At 41.3% G+C, this 15173-nt stretch overlaps 1 protein-coding gene across 1 annotated transcript in view; it reads right to left on the bottom strand.

Annotated features, from left to right (window-relative positions):
• Window positions 1-14787, bottom strand: part of ABLIM1 (actin binding LIM protein 1) — a 300318-nt gene extending 285531 nt beyond the window's left edge. Inside the window, exon 1 of the mRNA XM_004763809.3 lies at window positions 14543-14787. Within this exon, the coding sequence (XP_004763866.1) occupies window positions 14543-14555 (13 nt within the window). The 5' untranslated portion in view covers window positions 14556-14787. The remainder of the gene's footprint in view (window positions 1-14542) is intronic.
• Between the last annotated feature and the right edge of the window lie 386 nt (window positions 14788-15173).

Raw genomic sequence — 15173 nt, 5'->3', positions numbered from 1 at the left:
GCAAATGTTCTAGAAGGCAGGATAGAGTGAACGTGACCATGGCCTTCCAATCACAGAGAGATATCAATCCCTGGTCTGACATGGCCTCTTGAGGCTGGGACTGTGCCTTTCCCACGGCTATACCTCTTTCCTTGAATAAGTGAATGCCGTCCTCAGCACTTGTCCAGCCTGCTTTGTGCAGACAGTAAAACTTCAGTGAGGCCCTCAGGTGATCCCTCACACTAATAACGCTGTCAAAGCATTTGCCAAGCTTTCCCAAAGGCCCTCTGTGGGATCCCACGCCTGTCTCTGCCTCTCTCCATGTTACCCGCTGGCTGGACTTTTCTGCTGCAGGAGGCCGGGTTCAAGTCAGCTCTGCTGGGGTCTTGTGAGCACCGCAAGCCAGAATGAAGAATGTGGTATTTTTAACCACACAGAAGTCTTTTACTTTTATGTAGCTAAATGTATCTACCTTTCCTTTTATGATTTTAAGGCTTCCTATTCTGTATAAAAGGTCAGGAGCCTCTAACATTCTCGTGTCATAAACCTGCCTTCTTCCAGGGTATTGATTGGTTTATTTATTTTATATTTAATTATTTAATACACTAGGAATTTTGTGCATATGGAATAGGAAAGGGGTCCACATTAACTTTTTCTAAACGGGTATTATACCCACATTATTTAGGGAACAATCTCTTTTCTCACACAGATCTTAAAATGCCACTTTACTATAACTCCATTCCATATAGATGTGTTCACTGATCTTTTTCCACCATTCGATTGTTTTCTCCAAATGTAATTGGGTTAATCATTACAGTGTCATATCGTTTTAATATTCAGTTAGGCCAATCTCTCTTAATTACACTTCTGTTTCAGAATCTCGTTTGTGTAGAATAAAGAAGAGTACATTTTGCCATACCTCTACAAAAAGAGTCTGCTAGTACTTTAATCAGGACTTCCCTTCTTTTATAGAGACATTTTGGGGAAATGAACATTTTTCAAGATGGTGTTTTGTTATCCAGGAGCACGGTAGCTCTCTCTGATGGCTTAAACATTTCATGTTCCCGAAGGTAGTTTTTAAATTTTCCTCATAGCATTCCTGTTTGTTACACTTCACTTCAAATGTCTTCTTAATGCATACCATGCTTAATTACCATTTTTAAAATTCTAATAACATGCCGTTTCCTGTTTTGGAATCCTTCTCTACCACTCCTCCATTTTGCAAATTCCACTTGTTTTTCAAAGCCCTATTCCAATACCACGTGCTTGTAAGGTGTTTCTTGGTCCAATATCCACCAGGATGGACCGCTGCCCTTCCTCTGTGTTCCTTCACTGTCTTATATGTGCCACCATCACAACACTGGCCCCTTGCAGCTTCTGTACACAGGTCGCTCACCTTCCCTCGTCAGAGAGCTCTGCAATTAGAGAAACTAGGAACCCCCACCCCACGCCCACATCCCCACACCACCCCCAAGCATGGCTCACAGTAAGCACTCACTGATTACATCAAGTGAATGAATGAATGATTGAATGAATGAATGATTGAATGAATGAATGCCATATATTTCTTCATGTTTCAGCAGCATTTTGTAGTGCTAATGATAATGTTGATAAATGGTAAAATTTGCAATAATATAACAGGTTTTTTCCTTAAACACAAGCCATGTTTAAAAATGCAGAAAACTATCTCATAATGAGAAATAATAAATAACTAAGAAATAAACCGTAGATACACTATTTTTGTGGCATATATTTCAGCCTAATATAAAGAGGAGAGTAGAGTATTCTCACCATTGACAAGATCTTGGATCAACCACTTACTAGCTAGATGGTCTCAAGCAAGTTACTACTTCTAGGCCTCATGTCCTCTATCTGTATAATGGACACAATAAAAATCTTCATAATAGAATGTCTAAGAAATATCTCAAACTGAAATGTCCAAACAAAGCGCTTGATTCCGTACTCCTCAAACCTGCTCCTTCTGCACTCTTTCCCATCCCAGTTAATTACGTGCCGTCCTCACAGGTGTGAGAAGGAGGAGGAGGAGGAGGAGAAGAAAAAGAAGAAGAAGGAGAAGGAGAGAGAAAAAAAGGAACAGAAAAAGGAAGCATCCTCAATTCTCCTCCTTGTGCTCCATGCTTCCAACGCACCAGCAAGTCCCATGAACACTTCCTTAGAAATAGCTCCAGAACCCAGTGACTTCTTACCAGCTGCTCTCCCACCATCTGGTCTAGGTCACCACCTTCTCTTTTCTGACCATTACAGGAGCCTCCTTGCTGGTCTTCCTGCTCACTGTTGTCTGTTCTCCACGTTGTTAACCAAGCAATCTTTCCTAACGCCATCAAATCAAGTCACAACTCTGCTGAGAACTACCCAAGGCTCTCCTATCTCAGTTGGCCTCACTCAGAGGAAAACTCAAGGATGTAATCTGCAAGGATGACCATCCTCCTCCTGTTCCCAACCTCATCTAACTTCCTCTCACCTGTGCTCTCTGGCAACAGCGGCCCCCCTGCTGGTCCTCAAGACAGACCTCAAGCCTTCGCATTGTTTGTCTCACTGTCTAGAAAACCCTCTCTCAGAATCTACATGACCCTCCTCATTTCCTTTGGGTCCCTGCTCAAATGTTACTTTATAAAAAAGGCCTCCCACTATCATCCCATATAAAATAGCACCTTCCCTGCCCTTCATTCCCTAGCAGTCTCTCTTCTACTTCTTCTTTATGTTTCTTTATAGCCCTCTATCACCACGTTTATTTGGTAAGTGTCTGCCTTACCCCAATACCTAAAACAACCTGAGCACTTAGCAGGTGTTCAACTAAATACTTACTGAATGACTGAACACACAAATACAGGATTTATAACTACATTTCTACAATTTCCATAAAGTCTAGCCACAGAATAGATTCTCCTAAAACAAACAGTAACTAAGGAGCTGGTGAGAAAACGAAGCCATCGCGGATGCTCAGGCTCATTACTTAACCCAACTGCTTAAATGAATCAAAATAAAGATTCCCTTGTTTTACACAGAACAGCAACAACAAAAGTCTCCTTGGAAGCCATTAGAGATTGCCAACCTAAACCTCTTTTTTGCATTTTTTTGTAACATTTAAAAATTATGGCTTTCCCCCTCCTCCCTCCTCCCCCCAGACTCTGGGACTCCTCTCCTTCTGTTCATTCCTATTTGGAGCTGAAAGCCAGAAATAGCTGTTTACTTCATTGTCCTCATTTCCCTGCATTGTTACCATTCAGTTCTCCCGTGGCTCCCCTGTGGTAGATGTGTTTTGTAAATGAATTCTCAATAAGCTGGAGAAGAAAAGCATGCGTAAAGACCTTGGACACAGTCTAAAGCCAAACATAGGACAGGGTATTTTCTTTAGGAGAAACTATGAATTGACTAACAGTTTCATATATACCATCAAAATATTATTTTCTACATAATGGTATTATAGGACTAGAAAAAGTACACATTGTATAAGGAACTTTAATTTATTAAAATGTAAATAGTAATAATTTTGTATGTAGAGCACTTCCTCTTATAAGACTGAAAAAAGTTATCTAACAGGGGACCAAAGTCATATGATCTCTAATCGGTCAGCAAGTAATTTTTGAGTGCTTGACCCACAACTCCTGTTTTCTTTTTTATTCTAATGGTGGGCTCACTAAGACAAAGGATTTTACATGTACATCTACTAAATAAGGACTTGCCCGTCCAGTTATCATAAAACAAAATATGGACAAATTCCTTATAGTAGTAAATGCATATTACATAATTTTCCTAATAAAATAAATCAGTGTACTAGGGAAATACACCTCCAACACATTGGAGAGAGTCCTCAAGTACGTAGTGAGTCCAAGAATAACCACAAGTAAATCAAACATTTTAAAGCTGCTTCAAAACTGCATTAACTGGAAGAAAAGAATCATTCATTCAAAATGACTATGGGAGAGTGGGGGGCACCTGGGTGGTTCGGTAGGTTAAGTGTCTGACCCTTGATTTTGGTTCAAGTCATGAACTCTGGGTCATAAGATCAAGGCCCATCTGGGGCTCTCTCTCTCCCTCTCCCCTGCATCTCCCCCCTCTCTAATAAAAAAAATTAAAGTAAATAAAATGTTTGCAGAAGGACCAAAGATACTAAAGATTTCCATTCCACAATAGCCCTGCAAGAGATAATTTACCCCCAATAGAAATAAATTCTATTTATAATGTGAATTTACCAACACCCCCCCCTCAAAAAATTCACAAATACACCAAAAATTCATTTGGGTTTGACTTTGTACTAAATGTTTTTGTTTGTCTCTAGTAGCAATTACATCTGAACATATCAAGTTCCCATGAGAGGGAACAACCCAGAAAAGTACTAGATTGATGGGAAGAAATAGCCACCTCAGGATTTAATTTAAAATTTGATGCTGATAATATACAATGTAGCTAATACTACAAATAGAAACTCAGAAATTGACCAAAACTGTATCTTTTGAGACAAAGGAATACAATCCCACCAAAGCATGTTCTGGCTAGAAACAGTTAGGAAAGCCAGGGTCCCAATTTGCAGGGGATAGCCCCACTATGTGACTGTTATCCAGTGTCCCATCCGGTTTAGCATTTGTTCTAGACAGAAATACCCCATTTTGTTGTTTACTTATACGGCACATGCAAAATATATTATAGATTTAAATGTGAGCAATAAATGTTGATCAGCTCCTAATTGCCCCAGTCTAATTCAATCACAAATTCTAACCCCCTTTAATTCTTTTCTACCCCAAAATCATGACAATGCTTCCTTACCCCAGACTGTTCATTAGATATTTGTTAGATTACTTCATTAATTAATATATTAGTATCACTAGCCCAGAAATGTATGAGATAGAATAAATCTGGCTACTTGAGGAGAAAGGTTGAATAAATATTATCTGATTGATTAGCAGTGGGAAAGGTCAAAAGACCAAAAGAGTTAACTACTGCCCATCATAGTCTTCTTGCTTGCTGTCAAGAAATTTACAGAAAAACGGTTGACATTTCTGTTTTGAGGAAGAAGAGAGAAGAAAGCATATATTTTCTTAAATGGAATCCTTTTATAACTAACATAAATTGTAACTCCATTTGCTTCTCTTCCCTTCTCAATAAAGAATGAATGTAATAATTAATTTATACTAGCAAATACTTATTTTTCTAACTCAGATACAATCTCTCTATTTTCAAGTTTCAATAATCTTGTTGTAGCTACATTAATCCCTCTATTGGTCTCATATATTCTCCCTCTCTCTGCCTCTTATCATTCTCTGTCCCTCTCTCTCTCTCTTTCTTTTTTTACCCTTAAAACAGTTCCCTCTCCAGTTTGTATATGAGTTGGTTTTGGCCTCAGGCTGTTGTCTGTGACAGGATGACATTTGTGCTCTAGACCATGAGGCACTTACAAAGGCAGCAAAGAGCATTCCCTAAACTGCATGGGAGAAGACAAGAGATAAACATGGAAGTGCCTCGGGGGAGCCTGCAGTTAATGGGGGCTTGTTCTGTCCAAAGGCTAGAGTCATAGGTACCTGAGGAGCTTTACCATGCTGTCTCCAAGACGGATCGACAAGATGGGCTACAGAAGACAACAAATCCAGACAGTGGGATTTTCAATGATGTGTGTATGATTATGAACTCTAGAAAGGCTCAATGGATATCTATGGGATGGATGGATGATATTGCTAGAGATGGCTACTTGAACCAGAGTGAAATACTAACCGTTCACATTCCTTTTCCTTTCCCTATCCAAGTACACAGGAAACCAGGGATTAAGCAGATAATGGGCAGCCACAAGTGAAGAACATACGAAATCTTACTGAGTAGCATCTTGTGACTGGAGCAACGGAATGGCAAACTGTATCAAGTGATTAGTACTACTTACATCAATGAATACTAATATAGATTCAGTTAGGATGAACCTGAAATCATAGGCTCATGAAAGAAAATATTTCTACCATAAAAGATGATAAAGACTAATTTACCATCTCAAAGGAAATGTTCCATAAATTTTACAAAATTTCATCTTTAATTTTAATGGGCTCTATTAATTAGTGTGGCTTTGTTCTTCCTTCAAAGTGAGGGAGCTAGTAAAGTGCATATAAAAACAGGATCAAGTTCGGGGCACCTGGGTGGCTCAGTCAGCTAAGTGACTGCCTTCGGCTCGAGTCATGATCCCAGAGGTCTGGGGTCAAGCCTCAAGATGGGTTCCCTGCTCAGAGGAGAGCCAGCTTCTCCCTGTCCCTCTGACTGCTGCTCTGCCTACTTATGTTTTCTCTATTTCTCTGTCAAGTAAACAAATTAAAAAAAAATATTTTTTTAAATAGGATCAGGTTAAGAACACACACTTCTTAAAAAAAAAAAAAAAAAGAACGCACACTTCTGGGGCACCTGGTTGGCTCAGTGGATTAAGCTTCTGCCTTCAGTTCAGGTCAGTTCAGTTCAGATCTCAGGGTCCTGGGATGGAGCCCCGCATCAGGCTCTCTGCTCAGCGGGGAGCCTGCTTCCCCTCTGTCTGCTTCTCTGCCTACTTGTGATCTCTCTCTCTGTCAAATAAATAAGTAAAATCTTAAAAAAAAAAAAAAAAAAAAAAAAAGAACACACACTTCTTTGTGTGTGTTCATATGTACTTCTTTGTTCTTCATGTGTACTTCACTTGTGGCTGCCCATTATCTGCTTAATCCCTGGTCTCCAGTGTACTTGGATAGGGAAAGGAAAAGGAATGTGAACGGTTAGTATTTCACTCTGGTTCAAGTAGCCATCTCTAGCAATGTCAACCTTACATCCGTCCATCCATCCCATAGAATGGCCTCACTCCTTCCCTTTGCTATGCACAAACATGTTGTTTGGCTGTTCTGCATGCAGCCTTCCTGTGTGCCAGCATTCTTAGCATGGGATGTTGTGGTGTCAAGTACAAAGCTAAGGATAAGGCTCAGATAGCCTAATCTGCCATGTGAAAGGAAACACAACAGGGGGCCTTTGGCAAGATTTCTACCTCAGTGAGAACTGTGGTCAGGATAAAATGTAACTTCCTGCAGCATTATGTGGTGATAAAATACCATGTCTAATGTGGATTGTGGGCAGTTGCACAACCAGGGATGAGTTGTTACCTGAATGTTACCAAGAAGAGACCTCTCCCTTCCCTTCTCTGCATTTGTAGCTCTCTATTTAGGAAAGACTGTGGTGTAGAGGCTTACTAGTTTCATCCATTCTCCCCTTGTCTTCCTGCTCTTCTAGCCTCCCCACCACAAATCTTGTGCCCCCTCGTATTTCCCAGACTTCTTCCCCACATACCCTGCACCCTCACTCCTCCGTGCTTCACCTGTGCTGCTCCTTCTAGAAAGAAAGCACATCTTTAGTGTTCTGCCTGTCACATTCCTACTCACCCTCCAAGGCCCAGTTAACATATCAGATTCCATCTCCTCTGTGAAGGAAAGATGCTCTGGTTATTGGCAGCTACAATTAGTTGATCTTCCCGTAGCATGATTACTCCCAGATGAAAATCTTTACCATATCCTATTCCAATCAGCTGTGTATATAACTTTACACACACACACACACACATACACATAAACACACACTTAACTCAGTTTATGTTCCTCTGAGGTGAGGACTAACCTTTTTTCATTGGATATAACTAGTCCCTAATAGAGTAAGACATGCTATTATATTTAGTGATGTAAACTTCCAAATAAGATCAGAAATAGGTACATGTTCATAAAAATCAGTTACTTAAGACTTTGACTAATCCTCAGAAACATACAGACATAATACATACAGAACATACATAAAATAACTTGATATTTATAATTTCAAATATAAAAACTGGTCTAAGAATTGGTTTTGCTATTAAAAACCATTGACATGCATATCAACTTCATTAGAATAGTTGCCTATGCAAAAAAAAAAAATTAAAAAATTTTTAAAAAAGGAATGGGAGAGGCTCCTGACTGGTCCAGTCAGAGGAACATGCAACTCTTGATCTCACGGTCATGAGTTAGGCCCCACATTGGGCTTAAAGATTACTAAAAAAAATTTTTTTTTAAAGTTTAAAATAAATAAATAGATAGGCAGCTAAGATAAGAGCAGAGTCGGATGAACTCATGATGACAATAAGCCATAACCTGAGAAAATATGATTAACTCCAACTTCTCTACCTGAGGTTTTAAAACTAAACACAAATGGATAAATAAAAGGTAATGCTATTTGCAGATACAATGTGGGAACAATTTAACCTTCTGAAAATCTTTTCTGAAAGATGATTCTCCCACTTACAAGATACTAATGTCAAAAAGTATTTCTCTTATGTTAAAAAAAAATCTACATATTGAATTAGAACCCATTTATTCTAAATACAAGAAAAGTGCTAGAAGTGTAATGTGTTGCTCTTTTGATTTTTTTCATATCAAAACTAATAATGGCTAAACTTGGCTTTCAAACATATCTTATTTGTCTTCAGTTTGTTAAACTGATTGAGGCTCTGTAACTCAGAGGAAAAAAACTTGGCTAAGACAGGCCAGGAAAATGGCCCCCATATAACACCAAATAAACACCCCTCCCCATGCATTAATCTTTACAGCATCACCATGAGAAACTGATAAGGGCTGAGTGATGCAACTGGTTGTTGTAACAGCCATCGAGTTCCACGAAGAGGTAAGAGAGAGAAGGAAGAAATGGGACGGAAGTCTCCCCGTTGTCAACAAAGAGAGACAAGTTCGTGGAGTCCCACCATAAGCACGGAACTGGAAGAGGTCAACAAAAAGAATGTAGCTCTGATTCTTATGGTCGCCCTACATCCCAGCACTGTGGAGGAACCATCATCCAGCAGAGGACTTGACTGCTACTCTAGAAAGCTGATAACAGCCCTCGCTGCCTCTCTGCCTTCAGCAGATACGGCCCGGAACTCAGCATGGTCTGCAACCAAAGCCCCCATGCCAAAGTGAGGACACTTGAGGCCAATCGCATCCAACCACCTCTCTCATTCCTGCAGTCTGACTCATGGAAACAATGAAGAGCTCCCATCCCTGTTCATTTCCTCTCCCCTCTCATCGCCTTCTCCCTTGTGCTTCTTCCCTCTGACTGCACATTTTCTCACCACGGAAAACCTTCCATTGTGCTGTCTGGAACCACAGCTCCTTGTAAATAAAACTCCCTACATCCTTAGCCTTTCCCTGAAGTGCCCTCTGCCATCTCCTGACTCAGCTGAGATTCGGCTCTCCTCTCGCTGGCAAGCGTGCCAGCCCACACCAACACGTTTTCCAGGTCAACACACATTGTACTGTTTCTCTTCTATGCCCCCTCCCTAAAGAGCCCGTCCCTCAATCCCATCCTTGGTCATCTGGCTCATCTAAGAATCAAGCTTGTTCCTTAAGAACACAAAAGTCCGTTTTCTTCAAGATCTCATAGTCCTTAACCCCATGGCTATATTCTCGGCCACTCTTTCCTATCACCAAAATACTCTCCCTATATATCCCATATTATTTCTCTCTTTCTCCCTGCACTCAGCATATCCTATTAATGTAAGTATTTATGCATTTGTCTCTTCCACAAAATTGTGAGCTCCTTGACGATATATACTGGGTCCTGTTCACCAACTGCTGGCACATAACAGGTGTGCAATAAATACTGAATGAATGAATAAAAACCCATGTTCCTGACTTGACAAAAATGAATGAATGGGGAGGAATTGTACATTTTTTCTTTACTAGATTTTTCTCTCAATCTATTAAGGCTATGCCTACTTGTTAGCAAACAACAGAAAGATGTATTTAAAAAAAAGCCAGCTATCTCCCCTCCTCACTCTTGCCTTTGAGGTAATCTTGGTGTCTATGGTATTTTCTGTGCCTCCAGAGCACACAAACATATGCACACATATGGATTTCTCTGAGTTTACAAAACCGGGATTGTGCATTACATATATTTTATTCTAAAACTTGCCTTTTTTCCACTTAACCATGTATCATGGCCATCCCTCCAGACAAAACACATTATGAATCTAACTCATTCTTTCTAATAGTTGCATAATTGTCCATCGTATGGACGTACCATAACTTAGTCACTCATTTCCCAGTGGATGAACATTCAGATTTCTTCCAGTTTTATGGAAGTTCTAAAAACAAAGATTATGATCTAACATTTCTAGAGCATACATACTTTGAGGTCTTTCTCTGCCAGAGCAATGGACTCTATCTACATACACCTGCACCTTTCTTCTCAAGACTCAAGATTCTGAAAACCTAGTGGGCTCATGAGTGATCTCTTACATGTACACTGTCACATGTCTTGTACAGACTAGGCATTTAAGATTTATTATATTTAACCAAATCTAACTAGATGGAAACTTTCAGGCAGTAGGCACAGTATGTACTGCTTGTCATACCTAATTCTCAGGATTTGGGAGGAAGAGAGTTAAAAATAGGGAATTTTCATTCTTAATTTTATATATTTCTGTTTGAATGTATATATTACTTTATAATTTAAATATTTAGTATATCTATAAATTTGTTAATATAAAATATTTGTATTACATTAATATATTATTAATGAATTATAACACATTACTTTTATAATTCATAAGCAGCTTTAAAAAAAAATGATACAGAACCCTAAATTAGAAGAAACAAGCTTTAATTCAGTGGCTGCCAAATCTGTCTATACATTAAGAATCCACTGGGGGCTTAGTAAACATTCAGATTCCCAGGCCTCTCCATGAATATTCTGACTCAGTAAATCTGAAACAGGGCCCTCACATCAGTATGTCAACTATTCCAGATGATTGTTATGGCTGTACTGTAATGGTTTACGGAACTACCTGGGGAGCTTTTCATGCACATGGATTTGGGGATTCTGTCTTCAGAGTTTATGAGCCACTAGATCTGGAATGAGGCCTAGGAATCAACATTTTAAAAAGATTATCTAGGGCGCCTGGGTGGCTCAGTGGGTTAAGCTGCTGCCTTCGGCTCAGGTCATGATGTCAGGGTCCTGGGATCGAATCCCGCATCGGGCTCTCTGCTCAGCAGGGAGCCTGCTTCCTTCTCTCTCTCTCTGCCTGCCTCTCAGTGTACTTGTAATTTCTCTCTGTCAAATAAATAAATAAAATTTTTAAAAAATAAAATAAAATAAAAAGATTATCTAGATCATTCTCCCCAGTTTTAGGAACTCTGTTCTAAAGTGTTGTAATTTCCTTTAGTTGGCAACCCAAAACTCAAGATATGATAGCTCCATTTAGGCCTTCAGTAGTAAAAGTACACCACCAAATTAAAAGTCTTTGATGAAAATATTCTAAAAGGAAAAAAAAGAAAGAAAATATTCTAAAAGACCATAAGATGGTAATGTCTTATCTTGTCCTATTATGGAATTAAAGAATACTTCTTATTGTTAGTTTGAGTAGGGAATTGAATTTTACAACCCAGTTTCTATCTTAAAGACCAGATGAATTAAATAATGATCTTTTTCTCAGGCGCCTGGGTGGCTCAGTGGGTTAAGCCGCTGCCTTCGGCTTGGGTCATGATCTCAGGGTCCTAGGATCAAGTCCCGCGTCGGGCTCTCTGCTCAGCAGGGAGCCTGCTTCCCTCTCTCTCTCTCTGCCTGCCTCTCCATCTACTTGTGATTTCTCTCTGTCAAATAAATAAATAAAATCTTTAAAAAAAAAAAGAATGATCTTTTTCTCTCTAAAATTTTTAATAAAACCACTTCTCTTATGAAATTCAATAGTTTTCGATGTTTAAAAAATAGTTCTACCCCACTATAACCTACAAGGCTAGATATTAGAAATAAGCAGAGATCACTTCTTAGATTAATGAAATTTATCTTTCCAAATGTCTAAAGACCTTTCCACTTACAAATTGGGTATTTAAATAGACACATTAACTTTCTGACCCTGAAACTTTATCTCTACTTTCAGGAGTATAGGTGAGAGCAGATACTGAATTAAAAAACCACACAGTAAAGCTCACAGTTTTGACATCTTTTGTAAAAGAATAAATGGCAAGCAGACATTTTTCCAAACCAGCTTAATTCAATAGCTCCTCTATTAGGTACTCTGCTAATCACCTAGAATTGGATTTGTTTGGTTGATTGGTTGATTGGTTGGTGGGTGGGGGGTTTTTTTGTTTTGTTTTACAAATTCATAAAAATAAAAGCACTTCGTAAAAGCATTAGAAAAATCCTCAGTCAGTAATACATTAAGAAGTTCTGGTCCTCTAAACTGAAGTAGGAGGAAACAGAGTGGAAATCCCAAGTTAGTAACAGTAGGATCAAGTGGTCTTTTTCCCTTCACTCTGTCCTACCAAGTGCCCATGAATGCATTGGGAATTCCTACTTACTTACAAAGGCCATCTCCTTTAAACTCATGTATAGGGCATTTTCTCTCTCGTCTTGGAAAATCAATGACTGGGATGTTTACTATAATATTCAAAGGACTAATAACTTTGAAAAGGCAGTAAAACAAAGTGATGTGATCAGAAGTCAGACAGACCTGGATGCGAATCAGGATCTGCGACTTACCAACTATTTGAGCGCAGGCAAGTTATACAATCTCTCAATATCTCAGTTCCCTCATCTGTGAAATGGGTAGGTAATAACAGTATCTACTTGACAGTTGTTGTGAAAATTAAATAATTTAATACATGCAAAGTACCTGACACATAATAAGTATGCAATGACTGACACCGATTATCATGGTTTTTTGTCCCTGCAATATTAGTCATATTTTTAACTGTTAAATGCAAAATTATCAACACAGTTTGAAGAGAAAACAAGACAACTGAGTGACATGTCTGTGTCTGACTCCAAATCTTCCTTCTTGAAACCAGATTCAAGAAGAAATATTTGAGAAATATTGAGAAATATTTGAACCCAACCCAGAGGTCTAGCTCTCCGAATCCCTGGGGCCGTCCTCATTCATAACCTCAGATAAAGCACAGAGACCCCATAACAGAAGGGGCCAGAGATACGGCAAAACTTCCAGGGATGTTTGTGGGGGTGAGTGGGAGGGAATTGGTTTCTTAATGAACTTGATGCTTCCTAGGACATAGCAGGTTCCCAGTAGTAGTAGTTATGAGGCTCCTACAGTGCAAGGTACTGTACTAAGTGGTCTGGGTGATGTCAAGTTGGGTCAGAAGTGGACTCTGACCATAGACAGCTTTACAATCTATGAGAGAGATTCTTCCCATGTGCCTTGTCGTACTCAGAACAGAGATCAGGACCAAAAGCCTCCGTGCTAGAACGCAGTTTAGGGATTGTACAGCTGGAGTCGCTTGGATGATCCATACACACACCCAGATCCCTAGAATCATATCTGTTCCACCCTCTTTTTTCTTTCTTTAATTACAAATCATTAGGCAACATCAGGCAGGGAGTATCTTGGGGCCTCCTGTCAGCTCCGGAGCCCAGTATTTACAAATGTACATTCTGTCATTCCACCTAGCCTTCCCACCCCATGTCCAGGTATGGAACCTCTCAACCATATTGCCATATCAACAAAGACCCGTTTCCTTCAAAAGAAATCTAAACATAAGAAATTAGTCTATTCATTACATGCCCCAGAGTGAACCCTGGAAAGCAGCACTAAATTATCCAACAGATGTTATTAAATTCCTTAACTGCCCCACTCCAAAAGCAGGGTTAACCCTTCAGACTCAAAAAAAAAAAAAAAAAAAGAGACGCAAAAACAACTCTGCAACTCCTCTTACAAGTTTTAGGGTATCAAAAGGAGTGGTACTTACTGCTTTGCAAATACTCTTTCTAAAGATAATCAATATTTTCCTTAAACACTTATGGCAAAGCAACCAAGTCGCTCATTTTAATTGCTAGCAAACTGCACAATGACTTGATCTCTTTAATATTTCACTCATAGTAGCAGCCACTGAGCTATGACTAACCCACTCTCCCCAGCATCACCACTGGCTCCAGATGGCAAGAAATACATTCCCTTCACTCTTGCCTGAAAAGCAATTTGGAATTTTTTATTTTATTTTATTTTACTTTCACCCAGTTTTACCTGCAGTAATTGTTTCACTCCAGAAAGAAAATGGGTGGGAAATGAAGATTAATGCTAAGAGGAGTACAGGTAAGGGAATTTACTTTTTTTAATGGGGTATAAGCACTGCAGCTTTAAATCCTACTGCATCAAGCCCTGGATTCCTTCCATAACCAAGCTGCAAAATGGTAACAAGAAGGAGGAAAAAAATACCTCTTCCTCTCCTGGACAGCCCTTCTGGCGGCTCCTCAGCAGGACGCGCAACGGGAAGCCCATCCCCCACGCCCTCCCAGCCCAGCCGTCAGGCTTGCACAGGTGAGCCAGGCACCGACCTTGGCCCTCAGGTTTCGCCCACATCCGGGGATCAAGGTCAAGGGCGAGGGCTTCCTTTTACCCCCCCCCCCCACAAGTCGCCCAGAGCCCAGGGATCCCCTGTCAAAGTTTCAGGCCGGGTTGGGGCCAGCGCGACTCCCACAGCCCCTCGCCCTTCCGCACCTGCCCGGCCCGCCCTGGTCTGCGCCCTGCCCCGCGGGGCCTGGCACGGGGTCGAGGGACGGTGCCCACCTGGTCCCCACTCACCCCTTGCGGACATGGTTCAGGCAGCAGGAGCCGAAGCGGAGAGGGCAGAGGAGGAACCCGGCAGGGCGTGGGGAGGAAAATATCTCCGAAAACGCACCCCAGCGCACACGCGCCCGCCGTCCGCCGTGGGGAGGCGGCTGGCAGCGCGGGGACGCCGCCCGCAGGACACCTGGCCGCCCGCTGGGCGCAGCGCGGCAGGCTGGCGGGGACGCTGCGACCGCGGGGACCCGCCGCTGGGCGCGGCAACGCTGACAGCCCGCGGCCCGCGCTGGGCGGGGCCCGCCTCCCGGCCTCCCCCGCCTCCCGGCCTCCCGGGCCTCCCCCGCCTCCCCCGCCCCGGCCGGGCCCACCCTGTCCAGCGGCCGCTGGGGACGTGCCGCCCGCTCGGCTGCCGCGCCAGGCGGGGCTTTTGTCCCCGAGCGAGGTGGGGCGTGCGGTAAGGGTCTGCGTCCTCCCCTCCCCCGACTGGGATTCTTAAATTAAGATAATTATTAATAATATTGGTGCTATTATTAGTGGCTTTCCAGCCTCCCGCTTTGGTCCCGGAGAAAGCAAGCAAGAAAAAGAGCCGTTCTGCTCCCTCCCCTAAGTAATGCCCTTGACCACCGAGGATGACCACGACTGCCTCAGG

Source organism: Mustela putorius, unplaced genomic scaffold (assembly GCF_011764305.1).
Source record: "Mustela putorius furo isolate JIRA1106 unplaced genomic scaffold, ASM1176430v1.1 tig00003909_pilon_pilon_pilon, whole genome shotgun sequence".
In the NCBI taxonomy this organism is placed as follows: Eukaryota; Metazoa; Chordata; class Mammalia; order Carnivora; family Mustelidae; genus Mustela; species Mustela putorius.
Note: the sequence above shows the minus strand (reverse complement) of the source record. Positions and strands in the feature narration are given on the sequence as shown.